Below are 27,763 nucleotides of genomic sequence, written 5' to 3' on the forward strand. Positions count from 1 at the left end.
AAAAAAAAAAAAAAGGGAAACACCTAAGCTGCGTTTCTCTTTGAAACACAACATCTTCTCTTAGTTTGCTTTTAAACAATTGCTGGTAGTGAGGAAGTAAGCAGGAGCTGTCAAACATTTGAAGTACCTATAGGTAGAGTTGGCTGGTCTAGGAGAGTAGGGTCTAGAATTAGTAGATTAGTTTGAGATGGGAAGGTCGGTTGAGGATCGATCAAAATTGTTTGAGAATAGAAATAGCTTGTAGACAAGAAGAGAAACCCAGAGAACAAAAGATAGAGAGAGGAACAACCTTTTCAATTTCGTTTTGTCAAAGGTAGATTCCATACTTCCTATAGCTTTATTTCAATTTGTTCTTGTTTTTCGTTTTTGATTATGATTCTTTTGTTTATTTATGGTTGGTAATTTCGAATTCTGAGACTTGTATAGATATGAATTCGAATTTGAATCAGAAGATGTTGTTTTGATTAGAATCGTTTTAGGTTGCTGCTCAAGAACATTGTTCTTGAGTTTGGGTGTCTTGAGTAAATTTTGGGTCTTTTTGATTCCTTGTTTGTTATGTTTGAAATGACTTCATGTTCTGGAATTTTTCCTTCCATTCTGAAGTTTTAGAACTTGTTTTGTACTTCAAAGGATCAAATTAAAGCTTCCAAAAACCAAGTTTTATTGTTGCTGGAAATTTTCAGAACTCTGCAGAAAAGTTGATTTTCTTGCATACTTTGAGGCATGATATCTTTCAGCTCAGGCTTTGTTTTGAAATCCGAAAATAGTTCTATAAACCTTGTATATCCATCATTGTGTGTGTTAAATTTCACAAGTTTTGGTTACCATTTGGTATGGTACTTAGCTTGCCAAAAACAATAGTAGACTCAGCAAAAAACTGGAATTTTTGGGTTTTCAGATTTTTACTCCAACTTTGCAAGACCATAACTTTCTATCCAGGGGTTTGTTTTGAAAACTTAAACTCTGTATTTAAAGCCTGTAATATCATCTTTAAAATAGGCTTGGGTTCAGTAATTTTGGTTGGAGTAGAGTATGTGGAAATTGAAGCCAAAGACAGCATTCTGCACATAGTTTATAACACAAGCTGAACTAGAAACTTAGTTTTGAATCAGTTCTCTAACAGCCGATTTAGTTACTTTTCAGTAGCTCTTTAAATAACTTTTAAGTGTTATTTAAATTCTGTTTCATAGTAAAGTAGTAGAGTTTTCTTATTTTTGTATACTATACTTATAACATATATAGTTACTAATTTTAGCTCATCATTCTTTGTATGTACTTTACCTTTTGGGTAAGGTTCCGGAGACGATCTTGGCAATCCACAAGTGTGAGAAGTGGTGTTGGAGCTTGAGTTTTTGCTGTGCAATCGAGGTAGGGTTTGATGGGGTGTTTGTGTTATTGTTATTTATGCTATTACATGGTTTGTTTGACATTGAATTGTTGATGACATTGGATGATTTGTGAAATTGGATTATTTGGTATTGGGTTGTTTGATATTGGATTGTTTGACATTGAATTGTGTGGCAATATTCGAATAATGTGGATGATATTGAGATCTTGAATTGATTATGATATGTTTATATTTGAAAGCATGTGTTCTTATGTTGAATCTATATTACTACATGACGTTGGTGGGAAACAAGTGAGGTTGGAGGTGAAATGGAGAATGAGTGTTTGGGAATTTATGAGATTTTGATATTAGAAAACCATTTGTGTAGTTGAGTTTACTCATGGGGATTTCTAGTAGCTATGATCAGCCCACTTGCGCAAATGAGTGGGGAAAGTATACCCCTTCGACGTATGAGTCGATCAAACGATCTTTAGGGTTTCGGGACTGGGGACCATGAGTATAACAAGACGACTAGCAAATGAGGAAATTATATTCGAGGGTGATGTGAGGTGTGGGATGAGAGTTGAGTCGATATTGTGTTCATGCATTCTTGACATGCTATGTTTGTTTTTTTCGTGCTTCATATCATGTTTTATTAATATATTAACTAACCCTACTTAGCGTTGCTCATTCCTCATCAAACCCTTTGCAGGTGTGGTTCATGAAACATAGAAAGTGTTATGTAAATTAAGGCTTTCATGTTTTTGTTTTGTAAAATAAGGCTTGAATAAAGAATAGACGTTTTGAAAAGAAACGCTATTCTAGTTTGTTTGTTGTTTGTTTGTAAATGCTTTAAGCATGTATACTATAAGTGCACCTTCTTATAAGGCTTGTAATCTAAATAAAGGTACGAATGTTATAGTTTCTTACGTCATGTTACAATATCTATCTCATTTTAATTACGGATAATAAACTGTCTGTAATTAGAGTGTCATTCATGCCTTAACTCGAGCTTAGACATTTACTCGAGTTGAGGTGTGACACAACCTCTCGACGACAATGCCCCGACGAAGCCACCTCCTCTCCGATTCAACGTCGTCGGAGCTCCATTGCACCTCTCCCGTCGACTCTCTCACCCGAGACTGGCGTTTTTCGAGCGGTTGCTGACCTACAAGAGATTTCGGGGGAGTTGGACCATGGCGACGCCTCGACTCCTATCCAGATACATAGTTCTGCAAGCCGACGCCTCGACTCCACAAACCGCACCGACACCTTGACTCCGGTGCAAGACGACGGGCGGAGATTTATGTTCTCCGATCGGCTCTCAGTTACCACCCAATGAAGCCAGCCACTACGTTTATCTAGAAGCCGTAGGAAGTCACCGGAGACGTTGCTACAGAGGAGGTCGTCAGAGGTGAGAGTAGGTTTTGGTGGAGGTGAGAGTTGGTTTCGGTGGAGGGGAGTGTAGTTTTTGATGTGTTTGGTAGTAGGTTTTGGTGGAGGTGAGAGTAAGTTTTGGTGGTGGTGAGAGTAGGTTTTGGTGGAGGTGAGTGTAGTTTTGATGATGGTGAGAGTAGGTTTCGGTAGAGGTGAGAGTAGTTTTTGATGTGTTTGGTAGTAGGTTTTGGTGGTGGTGAGAGTAGGTTTTTTGTGACGGTAGTGGTTTTTGTTTTGGGTAGTAGTTTTGTTGTTATCGATAGTAACTTTTGTAGTTGGGGATAGTAGCTTTTGTAGCCACAGGTAGTAGTTTTTGTTGTTGGCAGTAGTAGCTTTTGTTGTTAGAGGTAGTTAGGGATGGCAATAATCCCCAACGGGTAGGGTACCCACGGGTATTCGACCCTAACGGGGAAGATATACGGGTATAAACGGGTAACGGGGATGGGGATCCTTAGTATTCGGATTCTTAAATCGGGTACGGGGCGGGTATGGTATTTTGATATTCGTCCCCATCCCCACCCATTAAGGATGAAAATATTATTATATATAATTATATAATTTATTATTATATATATTTATATATAATTTATAAATAAATATTTATGTAAAAAAATTTGTAATTCTCTTAATAAACATTTAATGGACATTCCTTTTTATTATATATTTTTATTCTCTTAATGAAATTTACCGGTATTGTTATGTTTTAACCAAGACTTGTATTTATTTTTATTGGATTGAAGTATGAAACTTATTTATTTTGGTATTTGATTTTAATTTCATACTTTTATATAATTGTATTTCGTATTTAAAAAAAAAAATTTAATTTAATACATAATTGTTAACGGGTACGGGTACGGGTATGTAAACGTAATCCCCAAAGGGTACGGGTACGGGGAATCTCCATTATCTAATTACGGGTACGGGGACGGGTACGGGGATGAAAAATGTAAAAAGGTATGGGTACGGTATTTTGATCCCCGTACCCTACCCTACCCATTGCCATCCCTAGAGGTAGTAGATTTTGTTGTTGACAGTAGTAGCTTTTGTTGTTGGTAGTAGCTTTTTGTTGTTGGTGGTAGTAGCTTTTATTACTGACGATAATAGCTTTTGTTGCTGACAGTAGTATTTTTTCTTGCTGGTGGTAGTATCGTTTCTTGCTGGTGGTAGTAGCTTTTGTGGTTGCCGAAATCATCACCGGATGTCGGCCGAAAATCTCGCCGGGGGTCGGCTGGTGACCTGCCGGAGTTGGTCGGAGACCTCGTCGGAGAGGAGACTGGTTGTTGACTTTTTACTGTAGTGGCATTTTTGTAAATAAGAGAAAGATAACCTAATTTTTTTGTTGGATGATAGTCCGTAATTTTATTGAATTTTAATACCAAATATAAAACTCTATTTATGTTTGGGTGGACTTATATGAGTAAAAATATTTTGGTGGACTTATGTGAGAAAAATTGCCTAAAAGTGGACTTCTGTGTAATTGGCACAAAAATCTACCCTGCCTGTGTAGAATTGAAGGTGCGTGCACTCTCAATCCTCTTCTTCATCGTCTTCAATTTCGAACCACAGGGGCTACGCGCCTGCGCCTACTTTCAGTTCACTTGGTTACTCTTACCCCAAACCCACCCATCGCTTCTTTTCCAGTCATATTTACTCGCATCTATCTCCAGAAAATTACAAACTCACATTTGAATGCTGCTTTTCATCTCAGGTTTGTGGGATTCAAACCTGAAATTCACCTCTGAGAATTGTATTTGATAAAATTAGAACTCAATACTAGTACCCATTGCTGTTTTGATATATGCAATCATTTGAATGATGTTGTTTTTGTTGTAAGTTGAAAAATGAAGATGCTGTTCATTTCCTTTAGCATATGGTTATCAAATTGATTATGTTTATATTGAGCAGAGTGGTGAAGTAGAATGAGGTCAGTGATGAGTATAGGCAGATGAGTGGGAGTGGGTGTCTCAGGTCCTTGATGGTCACTCTAAACCAATGCCACAAGCCCATGTTCTTGCATCGCTACCGCCTTGATTTCAGAACCAAACCCACTTCAGTTATCAATCTTGGCAAGGTAATCACTCTTTCTTTCGTAATGGGAGGGAAGGAATAGAGTTTGTCTTTTGATTTTGTTTTCGGTTTTCTTGTTTGTTGTTTTGATTTATTGATTATCTGCAGCACTTTCGTGGGAGTGTGATTAGTTTGAGCTTGGCGGAGTATAGTAATGCAGCCAATGCCCATGTCTTGGATGAGGATATAAATCATCAAAATGAAGGTGGTCCAAAGGGGATTGATTTATTGCATTCTATGGAATCACGTTGCATTCGTGCTAATTCTCAGACATATATTTGGCTTTTGAAAGGGTGCTTGAGTTCTGGGTCTCTGTTAGAGGCTAGGAATCTTCACTCTAGAGTATTGAAGTTGGGTTTTGGTGGAGATATTGAAATAAGTAACTTGTTTGTTGGTGTTTACCTTGCAAATGGTGATGCCTGCAGCGCAGTTAAGGTTTTTGATGATCTACCATATAGAAGTTTGTTTTCATGGAATAACATAATTCATGGGTTTCTTGCAAAGAAGTTGACTGGTCAAGTATTAGGTTTCTTTTCGCAAATGATGGCAGAAAATGTGTATCCTGATGAGACTACCTTTGCAGGAGTTTTAAGGGCATGTGGTGGTGGTAATGCCAGTATTCAATATGTGGAACAGATTCATGCTAGGATTATCCGTCATGGTTTTGCTACTAGATTACTTGTATGTAATCCTTTGATCGATTTGTATGCCAAGAACGGCTCTGTGGATTCTGCTAAAAAAGTCTTTGATAGATTGTGTTTTAGGGATAGTGTTTCCTGGGTGGCTATAATTTCTGGCTTATCTCGGAATGGACTCGAAGAAGAAGCTGTTCTCTTATTCATCCAGATGTATACTTCAGGAATTTTCCCAACTCCTTATGTTTTCTCGAGCGTGATTAGTGCCTGTGCAAAAATAGAGTTATTTGAGCTGGGTGAGCAGCTGCAATGCCTTGTTCTCAAGGGAGGCTTTTCTTTTGAAACGTACGTATGCAATGCTCTGGTAACATTATATTCCCGTTCAGGGAACTTCATATCTGCTGAACAAGTTTTCAATACAATGTGGTACAGGGATGGTGTATCATATAACTCATTGATATCTGGGTTAGCTCAGTGTGGATTTAGTGATAGAGCTTTGAAATTGTTCAAGAAAATGCAGAGTGAATGTATGGAACCTGACTGTGTAACAATTGCTAGTCTTTTGAGTGCGTGTGCATCACTTGGTTATCTGTATAAGGGGAAACAACTGCACTCATATGCAATTAAAGCCGGAATGTCATCAGATATTATCCTCGAAGGGGCTCTGCTTGATCTTTATGTGAAATGCTCAGATTTGCAGACTGCCTATGAATTTTTTCTTACAACAGAGACAGAAAATGTTGTCCTGTGGAATGTGATGCTAGTTGCTTATGGGCTGCTAGATGACCTGCAAGAATCGTTTCACATTTTTAAACAAATGCATGTTGAGGGTATGATTCCTAATCAATATACTTACCCGAGTATTTTGAGAACCTGCACTTCTGTTGGAGCTCTTAATTTAGGAGAACAAGTTCATACTCAAGCCATAAAAACTGGTTTTCAGTTTAATGCATATGTCTGTAGCGTGCTCATTGATATGTATGCTAAGCATGGAAAACTGGATACTGCCCTTGGAATACTCAGAAGACTCACTGAAGATGATGCTGTCTCGTGGACAGCTATGATTGCAGGGTATGCACAGCATGATTTATTTGCTGAAGCTCTTTTACTTTTTGAAGAAATGCTAAACCGAGGAATTCGATCTGACACCATAGTTTTGTCAAGTGCAATTAGTTCATGTGCTGGAATTCAAGCACTCAATCAAGGTAGACAGATTCATGCTCAGTCATGCATCTCTGGTTATTCGAATGATCTTTCTGTTGGCAATGCACTTGTTACCCTTTATGCTAGATGTGGTAGAATATGGGAAGCCTACCAAGCATTTGAGAAAATTGATACAAAAGATAATATATCATGGAATGGATTGATATCAGGGTTTGGACAGAGTGGGTACTGTGAGGAAGCACTGCAGGTATTTTCTCAGATGCATCGAGCTGGAGTAGAAGCTAATTTGTTCACATTTGGCTCTGCAGTCAGCGCTGCTGCTAATTTAGCAAATATAAAACAAGGAGAGCAGATTCATGCCTTGGTGATAAAAACTGGGAACAATTCAGAAGCTGAGGTTTCCAATGCTTTGATCACATTATACTCGAAGTGTGGCAGCGTTGATGACGCGAAGAGAGAGTTTATTGAAATGCCTGTTAAAAATGAGATTTCTTGGAATGCCATGATCACTGGCTATTCTCAGCATGGGCATGGTATTGAAGCATTACATCTATTTGAGCAGATGAAACAACTTGGTGTGGTGCCAAGCCATGTCACATTTGTGGGAGTACTTTCAGCTTGTAGCCATGTAGGCTTGATAAGTGAAGGGCTTGCATACTTTGAATCCATGAGCAAAGAGCATGGACTAGTTCCTAAGCCTGAGCATTATGCTTGTGTTGTGGATCTTCTTAGTCGTGCTGGTTCTTTGAACTGTGCAAGAAAATTCATAACCGAGATGCCAATAAAACCAGATTCAACAATTTGGAGAACTCTCTTAAGTGCTTGTATTGCTAAGAAGAACACAGAAATTGGGGAGGTTGCTGCCCGTCATCTTCTAAAACTAGAACCTGAAGACTCAGCAACTTACGTTCTCATATCAAACATGTATGCAGTGGCTGGATTGTGGGGTTATAGGGATCAGGCAAGGCAATTAATGAAGGAAAGGGGTGTGAAGAAAGAGCCTGGCCGCAGTTGGATTGAGGTAAAGAATTCTGTTCATGCATTCTATGTTGGCGACCGGCTGCATCCACTTGCCAATAAGATATATGAATTCTTAGGGGATTTGAATGAGCGGGCAGCCGAAATTGGCTATGTGGAGGACCGTAACAACCTTTGGAATGACATGGAACAACAGCATAAAGATCCAACAGTGTACATTCATAGTGAGAAACTGGCAATTACTTTTGGCCTGATTAGCCTATCTAGTACGATTCCGATACGTGTAATTAAGAATCTTCGTGTTTGCAATGATTGCCATAATTGGATCAAGCATACGTCAAAGATCTCAAAAAGAACTATCATAGTACGAGATGCTTATCGATTTCATCATTTCAAAGATGGAGTTTGCTCCTGTAAAGATTACTGGTAAGAATGTGGAAAAGGTTAGTTAAAAGAAGTCTCGACAATGGGCATTTGGAATCACTTCATTGTAAAGGATTGTTGCCCCTATTTGACTTTCCTCTTATGGAAGACCATGGACACCGGTATGAATTCTAACTGTCATTTTTTTAATGCTTTTCTGTACAGAATTCTAGGGACTGTGGTTTGTTAACTAGTTACCTTATTTAATCTATCTTACATAGGAAATTCTTCTTAAACTTGGGGTTTCCTAATGTGTGTAATGGCTATGTTGCACATTATCATATTGACCCAGATTTGAGTCTTATCAATTCAAGCTACCATGGTAAGACTCAGGTTCTGATATGTAAAATTTGATTTGATAAGGATTATTCACTTCTGTGCTTTTATTTGTTTGAAAATAGTGATGATCAAGTATATTTTATTGAAAATAAGTATACCATTGTGGACTGGGAACTCATCCTGACAGTCCTGACTGCAGTTTGGAACATTAAAGTTGTCATCTGATCTATTTATTAGCTTAACAGTTAACATGTTGATACGCTCTCTATCATAGTTATAAAGATTCGGAATGTAATGCAGATACTTCGTCCCATTGGATGAGGGGAGACCTTGACGTCCTTATAGGGTCCAAATGGCAAACATGTAGTGCATCATGCTCAGTCAGGAATGATTACTCGTTTTCTTCAAGGTGTGGTGTCAAACCTGTCTTCAAAGTCCTATCATTATTATTCAGTTGAGGTACAGTTTTCATGCTTATAATTGAAATAAAATAAAATGGAAATGGTGAACAGAGAGTTTTGTATTATCCAGTTTTCATGGATTTTCTCTGTTATGCTGTGCCAGCCTGGGGTTCTTGGCTGCAACCTAATGTTTAGGAATGCATAATGCAAAAGAAATGCTCCTGGGCTCCCTAAGAACACAGGTTGGTCCTTATTTTCAAGAGAATTAGATGGTTAACTCTGTCATGATATTGTTGCATATCAGATAGTAACTATATAAGTCGTAGTATGACTTCACTCATCTCCTCTAGTACATTGTTTCACTTTGGTTCTACGTTCTTCATTGACATATATCTTCTATAGTGGTGAACTTAGAGTTTCTTAACCTCACCGCATGATATCATCATTATATCCTCAAAAAACATGCATCAGTTTTAACTTTTAAACCAAAAATAATCATCATCGTTATTTTATACTTCTGCCTCTGCAGTGAACTAGTTATTGTTATTTCATAAAAATCTTGTGTTGATGCAGGACAAGACTGTTAATACAATTCGGTCAATTCCACATCCTTTGGAAAAGACAGAACATGCATGGGAATGTAGGAACTCAACTATAATATCATGAGGTTTCTCTTTCTGATTGTGAAACTTTTGTCTCCCTACTTATAATTTGGAACAAGAGGTTCTGTATTTACATTCAAAATAGCATGTTAGAAATGAATCAAATGATTAGGTACCATGATGGGAGCAGACAATGAGCCAGACCATTCCTACTAACCACCGCGTTGTTTTCACCAATCATTTGATTGTACCTGAAAGATTGATCTATCCTCAAACTCCCCACCCTAGAGTTTAATTAACGGCACACTGTTTATATCTTTAGCTTTGCCATAGTTTCAGACTAGATTTTGTTGTCATTGCTTGGCATTACTGCAGTGGACTTCTTACAACTTTGATTAGACACTGTCCAGACCTTTGCCGAGTGACTAGGATCCCAACATTCAGATTTCATCTCATCAGACCATTTATAGTGCTTCAGAATAGTATGCAGTGTATTTGTGTTAAGTTCATTAATATTGATCTACACAATGTCTCAAAGTATAAGTAATTGGAAGAACTGGAAGTGAACCAGTTGTCCAGTTCTCCTAATGCAATGACCAATGACCTAGTTCGTTAGACGTAAAATAAGTCTTTGCCTGTAGAACATACCTCGTGGTCTCTACTTCCACATAGAGCAAATGGTTACTGTTCTTACAATGATTCAGACCAGTTACTCTGGTGATCATGTTTCTTTCGCTTTGCCTCTAAGATCTGTTTTATTTGTACTCTTAAAGTTCGGTATATTGGCATTCTGGATTCACCTTGCTTTTTAATTGATAATCACGATCCATTTCCATCATCATTATCTTCTAGAACTGGAACCCGGATACTCGGCAACTTACTTTCTCCTATCAAATATGTATGCAGCGGTAGGAATGCGGGGTTTTGATGGATCAGTCAAGGCAACTTAGGAAGGAAACATGTACGAATAAAGAGCCCGGCTGCATTCGGATTTGAGGTCAAGAATTCAGAATTCAGTATTTCCGTTTCATGTCGGAAAACAACCACGTTCCTGTAGATGAATTATTTGCGGATGAGCATCTGAAGTTGGTTGTGTTCAGGACCAGACAACCTTTGGAAGGAAACAGAACAAACAATTGCCTGCCTTGGAAAGATCTCAAATGGCATTATGCTGATACTTTTCATAATTTCAAAGGTGGTGTAAAGATATGACTGTTAATATCTCGAATCAGCACCATCACAAAATACAATGTGCTTCATATGTTTGTTATTCCTATAATGACGACAACGTAGTCTTGTCTGTGCGAAAATAACTTTATCATTATGATGAGTATTTCGGCTCTAGCAGGAATAATTAGAGCCGCTTTTGTTTAGTTAGCATGGACATACTTGTGGTTGAGCCTTAATTCAAGTTCGATCCCGTTTGTAAGTAGTCGAGCCTTAATTCAAGTTGGATCCTGTTGTACGCAGTCGTGCAATTTGTAAATCTCTTGCGGACAATTTATACATGCACGCTGTCGTGACAGGTACGTCTTATGTCAGCGATTCGGGGCTGAGGTGGTAGGTCTGCCAGGTGGTGCAGATTTTTTGTAGCAAAAGAAGGGTAGATGTGTCAATTTGACTAAACCGGCAGAAGATATTCTGAGAGGGAAGTGAAGCACATTTGCAAAAACATGTGGCACAGCTTCTTTGCGTGGACTCCTTTTATTTCCATTTTCTGCTTCATACTCAAAATGACAGAAGAAAAAGTAAGCATTTGATCATGGCACGCTTAGCTGCACAAGCCAATGTGAAGTCGCTCTTCAATGGTGAAGGGGTCCCAAGTACCGGATCCGGGTCGGACCCAAAAGACCCATTTAGCTGCATGTTCACTTTCTCATCCTTGAAGCCCCAGAAGCGCAGGCTCACCTCATTGGACTCCACCAGGATTTACTCTTCGTCTTCTGCTTCGAACAAGACCAAGCGCCTCAATGCCGAGGTTCGTTTGTTTTTCGGGGACGAGGTGGCTGACAAGAAGGGTGGACTTGGTGATAGTGAATATGATGATGTTGATGATGATGATGAGTTTGAGAGGGATGACCTGTCCTGTTTCAGAGGTCTGGTTTTGGATATCTCGTACAGGTCGGTGATCAGGACTACCCCACTTGTTCTGTTTGGTGTTTTTTTTTTTCTTTTTGCTGGTTTTTGATACCATGATTGTTGGTTCATGTGGTAAAGTAAAATTGTGTCTTAAATAGAACATCTAGTGTTACAGTTCAACTGAGGATATTGCAGGAGTTAAAGTAATGTGTTTTCTTTCTTGATTTGTGCACTGGGTATGTTTGGTTTTCATGCTTTCAGTTATAAAAGAAAGTGAAAATTTGGCATTATAGAGAACAATGGGACTAATGGGAGTCAACATTTTCGCCAAACCAGTTGTATAGCCTTGTGATCAAATAATCAAATGGAGTAAGCCTGTTTAAATTAGGTCGTTTCGAAAAGAAGTGAAGTTGATGGATCTATTATGAGAATTTGACTATTGGATAAGTATAGCATTGATACTTCAGTTTTCTCTATTTCTTCAATTTCTTATCTAGCTGATAATGCTGATCTGAAAACATGAAGTATGTTATATGATTCTTACTTTCTTACTATCCAGTAATCGTTAAGTGGTCTTGTAACAAGTATTTCTGTACAATTGGTAATGTTTTTTTTTTTTTCCAGTTATCCCAAGGGTGTAGTTTCATGGAGGACCATAAAGTTACACAATTTGCATCTGATTTCCTAGTACTTTGAGTTGTGAGGGAAAACCAGGAGCAGTTTTTTTAATTGTTTTTTTGTTTTTTTTTTTTGTTTTTTTTTTTGGTTTTTTAACTTTTTGTTGGGAAATTTTCAAATTCTATTGTAAGTCTAGTTTTTTTTTTCGGATGCTACGTTCTTGAGTATTCTTCCTTTGAACTATTTTAAGTCACTTAAAATTTGCTAGCTCATATTAGTTACCACACTCTTTCTTCTGCTATTTTATCTACATGCTTCTTTTCGTTTCTCTTCGTAATTTTGTTTGGTGTACTGTGCCAGGCCAATTAATGTGGTCTGCTGGAAACGTGCTATTTGTTTGGAATTCATGGATAAGGTGGGATTTCTGTGTCTCACTTACTCATTTTAGATACTCTTAAAATCCTAAAGCACCTGAAAAGGATAATGTTATGTGCAGAAATTAGTTGTTATGTCAACTACAGTAAAATTTTAAAAACATATCATAAACCTCAAAACTATAATTACCTGGAGGGGTCAGAACTCAGAAGTTATGGTTATATCATGCCTTTCTGAAATACCTGTTTAATTTGGGTTCAATCATTCTGTTGTACAAGGCGGATGTTCTAGAATACTATGATCAGACTGTTAATTCCCCAAGTGGATCCTTCTATATACCGGCTGTATTAAGGGTACGTATCATGATTTTTACGATAGTTTTTCTTGACATTGACATCTTCCTAGATCCTTAATTTTTAGTAGTTTTATACTGTACCCTGTTCTCTCTGACCAACAGTCTTCACTTATCCATTTAGTCCACTTGGACTGATGACATTCAAATTTTGTTCCAGGTTCCCCATCTACTGCAGGTTGTCAAGAGAAGAAGAATTAAGTGCAATCTCAGTCGTAAAAATATACTTTGTCGGGACAGTTTCACTTGTCAGTAAGTATATTACCCTTTAGTTAAAAATATCTGTGCCTACGTTGATTGTGTACCCTGTTATAAGATGGGATAAGATGGGAGTAGGTTAAGTACTTGCATCTCAGGGAAAATTAGTAAACAAGCAGCTTATTGTAGCTCATAAAGTCTCGTGTGGTCATACGGAACACCTGGGACTGAACTTCACCTTTTCCAGGGGTGGGAATTTAGGTGGAATTGAGAGGTTATTTCTATGTAGCCACCAGAAAACTAAAAAGACATAAGAAAACTGTAAAAACAGCATAAAATGATGTCAAGGATGCTAGCTATAACAAGCGAGATTCGCTATATGATGTGAAAACTTGAATGAGTTTTAAACTTCTGAAAATAGCTTACAAAAGAACAGCACACAACATCTCATGACAATATAGGTCTTTTTGATTATGTTCACACAGTGGGCATTTTCCTGTTGTTTATTGTGGCGGTTTAGGTTGGTCAGCACGTTCATGAGGACTCCGACTCGCAAGGCATAGGGTTACTTTCTGAATGATATTATAAGGTAGTTGATTGAATAACAATGGAGAGCATAGGCAGAGAACCTGGTTGATAAATGCCTTCATAGTTATGATGGAAATGAGCATGATTCTCAAGGTAATAGGATTAAGGGAATAGCCAAACATTTTTCAATGAAGAAGGATCCATTAAGTGTTAAAGATAATGGATAGATCAATGTATGTATCGAAACATTCTTGCTAAATACTTTCCCTTGAGGTAGTCAGCACAACAGTATCTATGAACCAGTGAACATCTGCAGCTACTGTTTTTTCTCTTTAGAGTTCTAGAGAAGATATAGACGATCTAAACAATATTATAATTTAATAATACGCATATGAATAGTACATTGGTGAATGGTGTTTAGACTGTTGATAGTTGGACAAATTTATGCAATACGTTTCTCAATTGCTTTCAAGTCATCTGCATTCCACATAATGTATTCTGCATTCGAATTTGCAAGTGTCTTCTGACTGTTGATACTTGGACAGAGGAATGCAATACATTTTTGAATTGCCTTTAAATGAAATCTTCTTTTTAGATAATGAATTCTATTATTCAAAGTTTTAAGTGGAACCAAAGGTCAAGCTAGTTTTATATTGGACTCTAAGGTTCCAACAAAGGCCAAGCTATTAGGCTGCATGGTTGATGGCTCTTGGTGTGGTGAAACTTGTGACATGCTTCAAAGAAGATTGCATGCTTGCTGTGTTGCATGAAATTGAAGGGAGAGAGCTTCTTTGTGTATCATGAAGCTGCTTCACTTACTAGGCATATGACCTATTTAGGGAGGATGGGGGAATTGAGGGACTCTAGGAGCAAGTCCTGCTCAACCAACCAACTCCCTTGACTTCTAATAAAATTGGAACCAATCTTTAGATTTGTTCTGTGTGCATTTTCACAATGCAATCATCAACAAACAGATTGAAACCATAAATGGACATTCGCTACTGGTTTAACAATGAATACACCTAGATAACTGATTGGGACCTTCACTGTTGTAAGACAGGAAGTCCATAGCTTAGATTCAGTGATCTGTTAAATAGGCGGTCACCAATAAAGAAACTTCATTAGCCATGAAGTTCTGAATATACATTCAGATTTTCAATACTTATTTTTTATGTCTTTTGTGGACAGGTACTGCTCTTCACGTGAAAACTTGACTATTGACCATGTTATACCAATTGCACGAGGTGGAGAATGGAAATGGGATAATCTGGTAAGAGTGTAAAACAACCAATTACATTTAAGATTAAATCTTTGATGCATTAATGGTTACCTCATGCATCATGGTTTAGGGTACCTGTGCCAGACAAAAAATACTTGTTTCGATCAACTTATATAACAAAGTCCCCATGATCCGTCAGATAAAAAATCAATCTTAGAGGGATCCTCTTGTCCATCTGCTTCTGTTAAAATGGATGCTTCTTAAGCTCTGAACTAGAGTTTTTGGTTTTCTTTTCTCCTCCCAACTTCTCTGAATCCCCTAATTTGGAAAGGTGGTGAAGTTGTAAATTTATGGTCATTAGATTAAGCACTGAAAATACGATGTCTACTTAGGGAAGTTGTAAATTTATTCCAACTTGTTGCTCAACTGCTACTAACATAAATTACGAATCTGGGATGGCACATTAAAATATAATGAGGAACATGAAAAAGTTCAGTAAGACAGATTCCAACCAAGTATTAGTTCAGTTAAGAGATAGAATTCCCACTTGGGTATGGTGCCTGAATCTTTTTTCCCATTGTTCAGCTATATTAAGACTATGTTCTACATCAGATGTGATAGGGAAAAAGAATTGGATGGTGTAAACATGCATTATGTTTCAAATTCCCTTCTCTGAGAAGATCAATTTTCAAAGAGAAGTTTTGCAATACAATATGGGTTATGAAATATGGTAAATTGGATCCTCAAGAAAACCAAGTCTAATAGATTTGGTTCCAATGAAAATAGCATTCTCTGCAAATACTTGCTTAATGTTTTTTGATAATGCAGTTTTCCTGTCAATATAATAGGTTACTGCATGTGCAAAATGCAACTCAAAAAAAGGGCAGAAGACAGTGGAGGAAGCATGTATGAAGCTGATGAAAATTCCCAAGGTATGTAACGTATGCTAATAACTAATGATCAGAAACAGAGAAGATGATATGTTATTCTCCCTCTCTAATCACTATTGACACAATGACATACACTTGATCTTTGCAGGCTCCAAAAGACTATGACATACTTGCCATACCCCTAACAAATGCAGCAGTAAGAATGCTGAGAATGAGAAAGGGAACTCCAGAAGAGTGGCTCCAATACCTATCAAACTCTTCAATGCCATGACATCAATAGATTGTTTGCTCCCTGTACATATGTGCTTGCTCACTCTTGGTGCTGAAGTCTCCTAAAAGCACTTTAGCATTCCATTGATGGCATTGTAGTAAAACATTATGTATAGTAATTGCATGTCTGACTTTGTATTAACAGCCATCATACTATTCGGGTATAGTAACTTGCTGCATCTTGTTGATGAAGGCATTAAAAGTTGTACATTTGCAGATATTTCTCTCTTTTTGTTTGTTGATATACCGAATTTGATGCAAGAGGGAAGAATAGCTGCCTTGTCTGAATCAAAGATTTCTGGTCCACAGGATTAATACAACTAAAGTAGAAAAGTTAATGAGCTCCTAATATCATATGCGTTCTTAAGATTGAAACTCAAGTGCTTTTTGGCTCGTATCAGGTTGGGATCTTGGAGGTGTGATTCCCCAAAATCATCTTACCAATTTCAGTATGTATTTCTCTACCTTTGATATCAGCAAGCACAAAATTATTATTCCTTAACCAGTTGGCCACACCATGGAAACAATAACATTTGCATATAAACAAATACAATTTCTATCAGGTTTCTATTGATCTGTAAGACATTAGGCGTGCTTACTGAATTAGGGAACTTCTTATATTGTACTCTCCAAAAAAATAATTCGAGTCATGTTTTTTTTTTTTTTCTTGGTCAGAATAATTCGAGTCATCTAGTGATTTAGATAGACTAGATGTGTACGAGTGTATCCATGAATTACACTACATGCCAAACCTCAGCAACCAGAGACACGTTTCGTTTCGAGTCAGAGTTACGTAAAACGAAAGTTATGAAACTACATCACATTCAGATATGCGACCTTGTTACACGACCCTTGACACAAAATTTTCCAATCAGAGCTACACTAAAAGACTTACCATTATTCCATCTGGATGTGCTTTCACATGATTACTTCAAACTGTAATGGTAAATATGAAAATCATCTAGAAATTAAAAGCTCTGCTACATACATACGTATGGTTGGTTCAAAAGGAACATGCGACTTAATACATAGGATTAAATTCAGTTTACCTCCTAAATATTTGGTATCAAAATCAGTTCAGTCTTGCAACTTTTTTTTTAAATCAGTTTGCCTCTTCAACTTTCGTAAACACGTCAGTCGGGTCCAATTTTTGAATTCCCCTCGAAATATGACGTCACCTAAGCTGTTGGAACTAACAAGAAGACCCATAATTCAGTTTTGTCCCTCTTCATAAGGGTAAAATAGCCAATTTGACAAAATTATTATTAAAGAAGATAAAAAAATGCATCAATTTGACAAAATGAATAAAAAATAATGAGGGTATTTCAAACATTTCGTTAAAAATGAGAAGAAAAAGCTGAATTATAAGTCCCCTTGTCAGTTCAAACGGCTTTGGTGACGTCACATTTCGAGGGGATTCAAAAATTGGATCGACTGATACGATTACGAAAGTTGAAGGGGCGAACTGATTTAAAATAAAGTTATAGGACTGAATTGATTTTAGCACCAAAGATTTGGGGAGTAAACTAAATTTTTTTCTAACACATATTACTATATAGATTTATTTTAACCTAATTCTTAAAAGGTCATGACAATATTTGTAGCACCTCCGAGGGGGTTAAACCATAGAGCCTTAACACTACACCAACAAGAAACCGACACGTCCGAAGGAAGGATGTCCTGATAACCCGCTAATTTAGAACCAAGACATTTTTTAAATTTATTTTGTTTCACAACCAAGTTATGAAAATATTTTTAGTTTTCACGAAAGCATAGCAGAGCTAGCAAACGGAAGATGATACTTAAAGCGCCAACATTCAAATAACGTGATTTCCTTAAGGCATCTCAGACATAAGAAGCACAACGACACTCAACAAACTAACAAATAAGCGCAAGACAACTTAGCAAGCAAACACACAAGTGCAAGGTTGAAGTGAAACGAGGAAGCGAACTAGATATAAAACAAAGGAGTCACCTCAACCACATGGTGTCAAGACCCACCCCGAATTTCACCCTGAAACCTGAAATAAGTCTTGCGGGGACCACTTCCAAAAAAGATATTACCGAAAATTCGGCATAAACTCCCTTGAAAATGGACAACCCTTCCTAATAATACCTGCATACACTTCTAAAATTTCCAAAACCAACCTTAAACACCCGGAGCCTTCATGCTCCCCAAATCACAACATCTCCCAATTTATTTACTAACTTTAACTTAAAATCCCACAACCAACAATCACAAGTTCAAAGCACTCTATTAAAGAAAGGAATTAGAAATATATATATATGAGCGGAAGCTATACTATTGACTATGCCTCGTCTCTATGTACGCCCGACCTCAACTATGCTAACCTGGGCATTTAAAACCGAAAGGCCCAAGGGAAAACATTTAAAAACGTGTTAGAGTGAGTGGACAAAAGTAAATTTAAAAGAAATGAGCAATAAAAATCTTTATGTTTTCTCAATTTAATTTATGTGGAAAAGTTACGCTGCATGCGACAAGCTTAAAAACTTTTAACTCAAATATTAACAAAAACGTGACTAGCCTCGCTAGTCTCCCATAATTTGTAATAAAAAGCCTCTCAGGCTAAATTATATATATATATATATATATGTATTTACACTCGTCATACTCCTTGTATGAATTCTTATGAAAATTCATACAAGGCTACAACGCTTGCGTCTCACGCTCACGTCACACTATAATGGAATTTTACCTCATTATGACGGAAAAGACGGGTATATATACGTGCATATCCCCTATATGAATTACTACTTTCATATAGGGCTACGACATTTGCGTCTCACGCTCTCACGCTCAAGTCACATCATAATGGAATTTTACCTCATTATGACGGAAAAACATGTATGGCTAGCTAGCATTTATATACATACTATCCTCATAAATATCCATATACATATCTACCGAAAATCTCATTTTTCGGTAACTCTCCAAAATAATTAAAATTGCCAATCATTAGAAAAGTAATATATTCCAGCAGAAGAAATAAACTGATCATCAAAATAATGCATTGCATGCTTTCGATTTAAAACAAAAGTCCACTCACAACTTTATGCCTAAGCCTAAGCCTAAGCCTGACGTCGATCCGAGGTCTCTTCTGCTCGAGCCTCCTCACGTCCTGTTTCAAATATATAATTAAATCCCCAACTAAAATTCAACACTTATATAAAAATAGGCAAAATTAAAAGTGAGCCTTAAACATGCTCATCCATGCCTAACTTCAAAATTACTGCCCGAACTTCACCACAAGCACCGGCAGCCATATAGTAACCTTCTACAGTTTAAACAATACTAATCCAACGGCCGGATTTTGCCCTATTTACCGCCAAATTCACTAATCTTTGAAAAATCCCAAACCAAACCAAAACTACACCAAAAATTATAAACTTCACACCATTAGACTCCCCACAACATAACCAATTTAAGAACATGAAAAACTCTCCAAAAGAGGCGGCACCGCCGTCTGCTCCGCCGGCAGCGGTGGCGGCCAGCCTAACTCCGGCGACCTCCAATGCTCACCAAAATTTGACACAATCATCTTCTCAATACGCTCAACAACTTCTTTAACTAGCACCAAGTCCAATTTAAAGCTTAACTAGGGTAATAGTAATTGAACCAAAACATTAAAATGAGCCCTAAAACTTCAATTATACATTTCTCCTTACCAAGATCGAATTGAGCCGATTCCTTTTGAGAGCTTACTACCCTAGATGAGAGCTACAAAACGAAGCAAGAATCGCCGGCTATGGCGGCCGGAGGAGGGAGCTCCGGTTAAGAGGTAGTCGGGTTCTCAAGGGAAGTTTCTCCCGATCAGCGGCGCTACACGCTCGGCCACCAGCCCAGGAAGGGTGAGGCGGCGGCGGCGGTTCGATCGGGACCGAAACGGCGGCCTAGCTTGGCCGGACGGCGGTGGACGACGTCGGGAAACTTCCGGCAGGGAGAGAGAGTGAAAGAGAGTCGGGGTGGAGGAGAGAGTAGGGTTTCGGTTTTTACCAAACCGGTTCCCCCAACCCAAACCATTTAAAACCCAACTCCAAATAAAATACACCCCAAAAACATAAACCAATAAAATTTTACCTTTTTACTAACCAAAATTTACCTTTTTTACCGTCTTCAAATATTTCTCCTACGAAAAATTTCTCTGAAATACTCGTCCCTCAAAACATCTCTAGAGTCTTTTGAAATTATAAATTCATTAACGAAGACGGTAAAAACTCCTGCTAACACTATGCAAGTAATTAGGATAAAAATTTAAGAGTCGGGATATGACACATGGTGTTAAAATCAATGAATGTGATACGCGCGTATATTTGAAATATCATCAGAATAATTCATGTGTCATTATATGTTTGTACATGGATGAAATGCTCATCTTGGGTACAACCAACGATGTAATTAACTCAACGAAGAATTCTCCAATTCATTCTTTGCTATGAAAGATAAATTAAGATTCATAGAGATGATAAGGGTTATTCCCTTACACAATCACACTATGTTGGAAAAATTTACACACTTTGATATATAATAGACCCATTACTACTTTTGATCTAAGTCATCTAACACTAAATTGGTTAAGAGGTATTCTCAAGTGATTGGGAGCTTAATGTATATCATAATGTATATCATGAATAGTACTACAATTTTCGGTTAGTAAACTTAGTCCTGGAAATGATCATTGACTATGCTGCTTGCGCCAAGAGGGTGACCAAAATCTTGAAGACGACGGTAAACCTTGAGTCCGTAACATGAACTGGGTGACCAACTGTTCTTCTGCAAGTCTGATACTTTAAGCTTATGAAAGTTCAATTTCACTGTGTACTAACAAATATTTTATATCCGGCACATAATTTGGACAACCTTCCACCATCGCTACTGGTCCAATCTCCTCGGTCCTAGCTAGTCACCACATCATTTCTTTAATTCCTCCGATTATAAATTATAACTACATTCATATTAGAATTAAATTCAGTTTACCCCCTTGTGGTTTGGGGGTGACTTCATGTTAGTCCCTACACTTTTAATTTCATCAGTTTACCCCCTGAACTCTTCAATTTCTGTTCTGTTTGCCTTGCTCAAATTCTCATATTCCGTTTGAATTGACCGTTGATTCTAGATACGGGTCTCACAGTTAAGGTTAAAATTATCAGTAGTTAACGTCTGATTTAGACAGAAGATAAGACATTGGTCGCGGTTGAGGAAAATTCAAAAGTTTGAGGGGTAAACTGATGAAATTGAAACTATAGGGATTAACTCCCAAACCTTATGGGGTAAACTGAATTTAATTTTTCATATTAATTATACTCATCTACAATATGTATTCAAAATAAGAGGTTTATAGATGTTGTAGTAAATTTTTCTATATTTATTTGATTCATTGCGAAGATGAAGTCTTGGATATGTTGAAATAATACAAAGGCTGAAGTTGAGAATCAATTTGACAAGAAAAACAAGTTCATAAGATTTGATCGTGGTGAAGAATATGAATCCAATACATTTTTGGATTTTTGTTCTTCACATGAAATTATTTGATTGTCAAACAAACGCACCTTATAATCCACAACAATATAGAATAGAAAAACGTAAAAATACACATTTAGAAAGATGATCAATTACATGCTAAATATTTGTTGTGTTCCACATGATTTGTGGGGTGATGCTCTATTTGCTAGAAATAAAATTTCCGAATAGAATTTCTGACAAGAAGATGGACAAGTCTCCTTATGAAGCATGGATAGGAAAAATTGATTCTTATAAAAAAGTCAAAGTGTAGGACTGTCTTTTTGTTTTATGAAAGTAAGTGATGGGTTATCTTGCTAAGCCTCGTGTTCCTCATTCAAATAGAACAAAACCAGGTAGGGTGTTTATTTATTCGATATGCAAAGAATAGTGATATTTAAGAGTTTTGATATATATACAAGTTATTACATTGATAGAGTGATGATTTCGAATTCTTTAATTTGAACATATTTTTCCTTACAAGGAATGAAAAAATTGGCACCACAAACAAATCTGTATGAGATGTTAGTAATGAGAATTAAATCTCATCTTCTAGTTACCAAGAAAATGAAGAGTAACATCAACCTAGAAGGTCAAGAAAGAAGGCAAGAATTTTTGAGGACTTTGTTCTCTTTTTTATAACCTATATGATCTAAGTAGAACAACAAACTTATAAAGAAGCTATCACATCTCTTGAAACCCTTTTTGAAAGGATACAACTAATAGTGAAATAGAATCTTTTGTAACAATAACAGATGCCCTATGATAGAATTACCCCAGAGTAGCAACCTAATTGGGTTCAAATGAACTTTTAAGACTAAATTAATGCCCGACGAGACTATAGATATTCAAACAGCTGGATCAACATGGAAGGAAACCTGTTACCCAATTCCAGCTCTACAACTTCGGATCACAAATCTCTATCACCATCAGTACCATATATATGTAGAGCTCTAACTAATCTAGATAGTCCCGCACAAGTGTCAATGAAACCTTTTCTTGGGTTCTTGTTGTTATTATTCTTGTACACATAAGAAGACAGTGGGATGCAATCTTTGGCCTGATTGCAATATTTGCAGCTGCAGAACTGAAATTGAGGTCCACAAATCTATCAAAAACGAACTCCAATAATGGATCATGTTGAACCGCCGTGCGAATATCGGTGGGAAGATAATAACGCTCGATAACACTTATTAGTATTGGATGGTACTTAATCATCCAAAAGTTTTCCGGTGTAGACAACATAATCATTTTATAAAAGTGTTGAAACTCCATGTTAGTCTGGTTGTTTCCCAACACTGATTGGTGGAGGAATGTTTCAAGTCTTACATTCAGTCCTGTATTATTTGGATCGCTACAAACAGCGATCACGATAGCACCCAAAACTATTGCAACACTGTCACTGATGAATACTCCAATTCTTATTCTCATCTTGTATTTATCATTTATTTCTCGGACTGTCTGCCTAACAAAGCAATGATGAACATCAACAATCATATCAGAATTTCTTCTTGGCTCCTTCCTCTAGATGGCCCCATCTCCATTCAGAATGGTAGGCGCGCTCTGGTTGAACTAACGCTGGATTATTCATCTCATGAAGTCTCATAGCTGGAATTATAGGTGCATTCTGATTTCCTGATGCTTGTCCCTTCCTATTTCTTCTTTCACCAGTGGAAACAATATCATGAAAGTCTTTTTTCGAAAATTATGTCAGATTCATATACTTTTTATTTAGCCAATTGTTTGGAAACATCTCCATCTCTTCGAAACTGTCTCACATAACCTTTTTCTTTTCCTTTTGGATGAGCGATACAAGTGTAACTCTTCTTCATGAGGAATGCCTGCACAACACTTCGAAGAGAGAGATTTCGAGCAATTGAATCTTTTGAAGTTGACTGAGAACAAGTGAAGCAAGCTTTCTGAAAAAAGATGATGAGTCTCTTGACGGAGAACAAGTGAAGCAAGTGAACCTACTCCTCTCTCCTTTTTAACAAATATTTGGACACTTTGACATAGAACCATTAGTATTCTTTTTGATTTAACACTAGATTGGTTAAAAACTAGTAGCATGCCCGCACGTTGCAGTGGAAAAAAAAATAGACCGTAAAGTCGTTCATTCGAAATGATGAAATCACATGAAAAAATCCTAAAATGAACAATGTTGTTGTTCCATAATGGTAAACTTTACAAGTCTAGAATGATTGGAGTAAGAAATCACACAAAGCTTTCTCAATTATTAATCAATACACATAAACGTCATGACTCCAAATAGAGAAGAGCCAACCAAAACTTTGAGACAGAGCTAACAAAATGAAGAACAACACACATTATAGTATTAAAGCATAATGATGAAATTAAAAGCAACACACATTATAACACATAATACAGGAATTGTCTATTATTATACCACACTACGCATTCAAGATAGGACACGGAAAACTATACATTACATCTTTGTTTCTAGTTATGCGCAAAAGCTTCCAAAAACTGTTTTCGTTTGTTAAAAATAGTTGTGACACACACTTGAGTATGATTAGGATTTTTCCACACACACATAAAATAACAGCTTGCAGACTCCAGGCAGTCAACTGGCTGGTCTAAATAAATAAAAGCAGTAACATTAGTTGACTTACAACAAATATATTTGTTCGGCAAAATTCACAAAATAAAGAGAACATGTGTGATTGATGTTTGTGATTGAACAAATATATTAGTTTGGCAAAAAAAAGTTATGTACATGTTTTTTGTCCAAAGTTGTAGACCAATTGAACTGACCATATATATGTAGCAGAGCTTTTAATTTTCAGATCATCAGTTTATCTTAAAAGTAAAGACTAAAAAGTGACTAAATTAACATCAGTTTATCTTAGAAGTAAAACAGACTCTTAGAAGCAAAACTGACGTAAAATATCAGTTTATCAATCTTTGGAGTTTCACGTAAATTTCTGAATGTTTATCTTGATTTCATTTTGTTTTCCACATATTAGTGTTGTTAAATTAGTTGTGTCATGTTTCATTATGTAGTTATATTTTAGGTCATAGCAAAGTTGATATTTTGGTCAAATTTGATATTGTAGTACCCTTGTAGGTGGTTTCACTATATTGTAGTACCCTTGTAGGTACTCTCAAGTCAAAACTTTGAAGCTTGTTACTTTGCATTACATTCTCTTAATGCATTGTATATCTTGTAGCTTGTTACTTTGCATTACATTCTCTTAATGCATTGTATATCTTGCTCCAATCGAGAACAAGAGGTAAGGTACTGATAAAATAAACTTCCTTTGTAGATAGAATTAACCACTCTAGAAGACTAACTTCATACCCATTTGCACATACATAAGCAAAAGTGCAAAACTTGGGTTGTCACATTATAGTCTATTTTGTCTCGTTGAAAGTGCACTGCAGTCAAAAAATATACCCACGACCAAAAATGAAAACACAATGAACTGCAAACTGTGAAACAAAATCTTGTTCTCCCAAACTGTCTAAAAATGAGACAATTCAAGAATAATTTTGTCAAACACAATCCAAACAAGATGATTCTTGAACAATTTGTAAGGCTATCTAAATATCGGTGAATGAAGGTATATAATCGTTCTTACATTTATTGCAGTAAGATTCATTTGAATACACAAATGTTTGAACAAAAACCAAAATCTAATTAAGTACATAACAAATAAAATAGTATCATCAATGAACCAAAATTATCCAATATAGTTCACAAAAACAAACAAATAACTATATAATCAAAATAAGTAACATCAATTAATAACAAAAATTCAAATGATTGGAACTAAAACAAATAAAACATGTATATAATCAACACAAATAAAATCAGTTAATTAACACAAATTCAAAAAAAAAAAATTTGAAATAAACAAATTCAAATGATTTTCACAAAAACTAAAAATTATCTCCCTGACTCCTTGACCAGAGAATTGGCGATGTTCAACAGAAGTGAAAGAAGCGACGAAAGTCGTAATCCTAAAAATAGAAGGCCAGGAAAATAAGCAGAGCAACCAGAAGAAATTGGCAGAGTTCTAAAAAGTTTTTGCCGTGTCCTAAGAGACCAGCCCTAACTGACTAATTCTAGGGCAAAAGATTAGCTAGCCCGTCTCAAATGACAGACGATAAAGGCTCAACGTACGAGACCGTTGATGGCTGCTACTTTGCCAAAAAGCAGGCTTACTCCTACGGGAGACCTAAATGTTTATGGTTACCAATTAAACACTTTTCCTAAACCAATTTTTTGTTGTGGCAAAAAAATAGCTTTCTATCAGAAGGCATTACTCAATAATCACTTCAAGCTCTGTCAGAAGAGTTGCATGATGCACACCAAGGGAATAAACAACAGAGTGTTGTCCTAGCAAATATGTTCAAGGTAAAGTACCTTGAAGGTCTGCTCCAGAAAGTGCTAGGGTTCCTGTTCTAGCATTAAAAGAATCAGAGTGGTTCAAATTTCATGATAGCATTGGAATTCATTTTTGTGACCAAGTCCTACCAGAAACACTTTTTACTGTCCCAAGACCATATCCAGGAAGGTATGTTGTGAATGTTCAGAGTGAACATCCTCAAGAACATAAGCTTTGATTTGTTGAAAATGGCTTCATTCATAATCTGTGGACAAAATCAAACGACGATCTTAAGGGATTACCGGCCATTATAGTCAACACAATCAAGAATGTTAAGAAGTCAAACTGCATTCTCAGGCTTAAGTTCAAGTCTACACCTCCTGAGTGGGTATAGAAGAAAAATGGAGAAATAGAATATATATATCTCCATACCATTATGTGAGAATTATCCAAGGGCAGTACTTATAACCTGCGTGTCAAGGATACAATGGACAACCTAACTCTAGTATCCCATGGATGAAAGCAATGACCCTGTAATATATTAAGAAAATCATCGAGAATGATCAAGAAAATACTTATCTTGCATCTAGAGAGAAAATAATTGTTACTGCCTATGACCATCCGGATGTCATTAGTAGTGATTTATTCTTATCTCTCAAGAAATTAAAAAGAAATTGATTCCACTTTACCATGTGCTCAGTGAACTCAAAAGATTGAAAATGACAAGCACTACAAGGTGTATAAAGATACCAACATGGAAGAAAATGAAAGAAAAGCAAGAAGCAGATATAAGGATCTTGTATTAGGTAATAATTCTGAAGATTTCGATGACATGTGATCTTTTCCTTATCAAGAAGGAATCTGGTTTAATTAGTGGATGAATAATGGAGCTGCCAGCTAGTGGAGGAATTATTGAAATGTCAGCTAATGGAAGAATAATGGAGCTGCCTTTCATTGTTTTTATGTTGTATTTCAATTCCAGTTTGAGTTCCGCTGCCTATATAAGGAACCTTAAGTTTTAGTGTACAGGCATTAGAAAATTGGGCAAAATCATTTTCTCTCAAGGAGTAAGAAAGCCTTAGCAGTGTGTTCTTTCCTTATCGAGTCAGTGTGGAGTGGTGTGCCTTTTATTTCAAGTAAGTACTTGTCATCATAATTATGAGTAGCTAAACTGTTTTTAGCTGTTTGTCCAAGAGTGCGGCTCTGGGTTTTAGTTTGTATTTATGTTTCAAATAAATAAATTCTATTTTGTGTCCAGTACCCCGTCAAAAAAATTATTTGTCAATCTATTATTTTTCTGCATGTTTATAGTTTAGTTTTGTTATCGTATTGCACTTCTGCATTTTAATTGAAACAGTTCCTGTTAAGACATCAGTGATTCCGCCAAACCAGTAACTATGTCGACTATAGGTCTTTAGGTGAAATTTTGGCATATTGAAGGCTAATTCTTTCTAGAAATGTTTTAATGATGTGCTAACTCACCTACATGATAAAAAAAACCTGTGTAACCATCTGCAATAGGTTATAAGCATCCCACTCATTATAGATATATTAAAAGTATTCATCATGCATAGCCTTTTTGCATCATTATTTTTTTGAAAGATAGTGGAAAAGGAGGACCTAATAATGGTCTGACACATCATTCGTCCGCAACTTTTGCTAAAATATGGACATGCGTCTCTGATCTGGCCTGTATATTATATATACAGGTTCCAATGAGAGATCCATATTTTTGTTCATTTCTAGGGATAGGCCCACACCATTGGATGTGTTTTTTAATGAGCTTAGATGACTGAGATTAAAACAAAAAATTTAACACTTTATATCAAACTTGGACCGTTCAAGATCATTAAAAATAATTCGAAGTTTTCAATGACTTAACGATCACCAAATTATCTGAAAATTTGTACAAATGATCTACTTATATAGTCCAACGAACTGAATGGTGGAGATTTGATTTTGTGATCGAAAAGTTCGTCAAATGACCTATCCCTAGAAATGAACAAAAATAGGGGATCCCTCAATGGAATATATATATATATATATATATA

The 27,763-nt window shown here is 36.5% G+C and overlaps 2 protein-coding genes across 2 annotated transcripts in view; both read left to right on the top strand.

The window, feature by feature from the left end:
- Nucleotides 1–8,817, top strand: part of LOC101300600 (pentatricopeptide repeat-containing protein At4g13650-like) — a 36,209-nt gene extending 27,392 nt beyond the window's left edge. The window contains exons 6-7 of the mRNA XM_004293010.1: nt 4,940–8,153; nt 8,611–8,817. Of these exons, the coding sequence (XP_004293058.1) occupies nt 4,940–8,038 (3,099 nt within the window). The 3' untranslated portion in view covers nt 8,039–8,153; nt 8,611–8,817. The remainder of the gene's footprint in view (nt 1–4,939; nt 8,154–8,610) is intronic.
- A 2,156-nt stretch (nt 8,818–10,973) lies between these two features.
- Nucleotides 10,974–16,040, top strand: LOC101304737. Its single transcript, XM_004291540.1, has 7 exons — nt 10,974–11,434; nt 12,371–12,425; nt 12,664–12,738; nt 12,898–12,989; nt 14,652–14,733; nt 15,531–15,614; nt 15,721–16,040. The coding sequence occupies exons 1-7, from the start codon at nt 11,076–11,078 to the stop codon at nt 15,841–15,843; spliced, it is 870 nt and encodes a 289-aa protein (XP_004291588.1). The 5' UTR covers nt 10,974–11,075; the 3' UTR covers nt 15,844–16,040.
- Nucleotides 16,041–27,763: the final 11,723 nt, after the last annotated feature.

The sequence above is a fragment of the Fragaria vesca genome, linkage group LG2 (genome assembly GCF_000184155.1).
Source record: "Fragaria vesca subsp. vesca linkage group LG2, FraVesHawaii_1.0, whole genome shotgun sequence".
Lineage (NCBI taxonomy): Eukaryota > Viridiplantae > Streptophyta > Magnoliopsida > Rosales > Rosaceae > Fragaria > Fragaria vesca.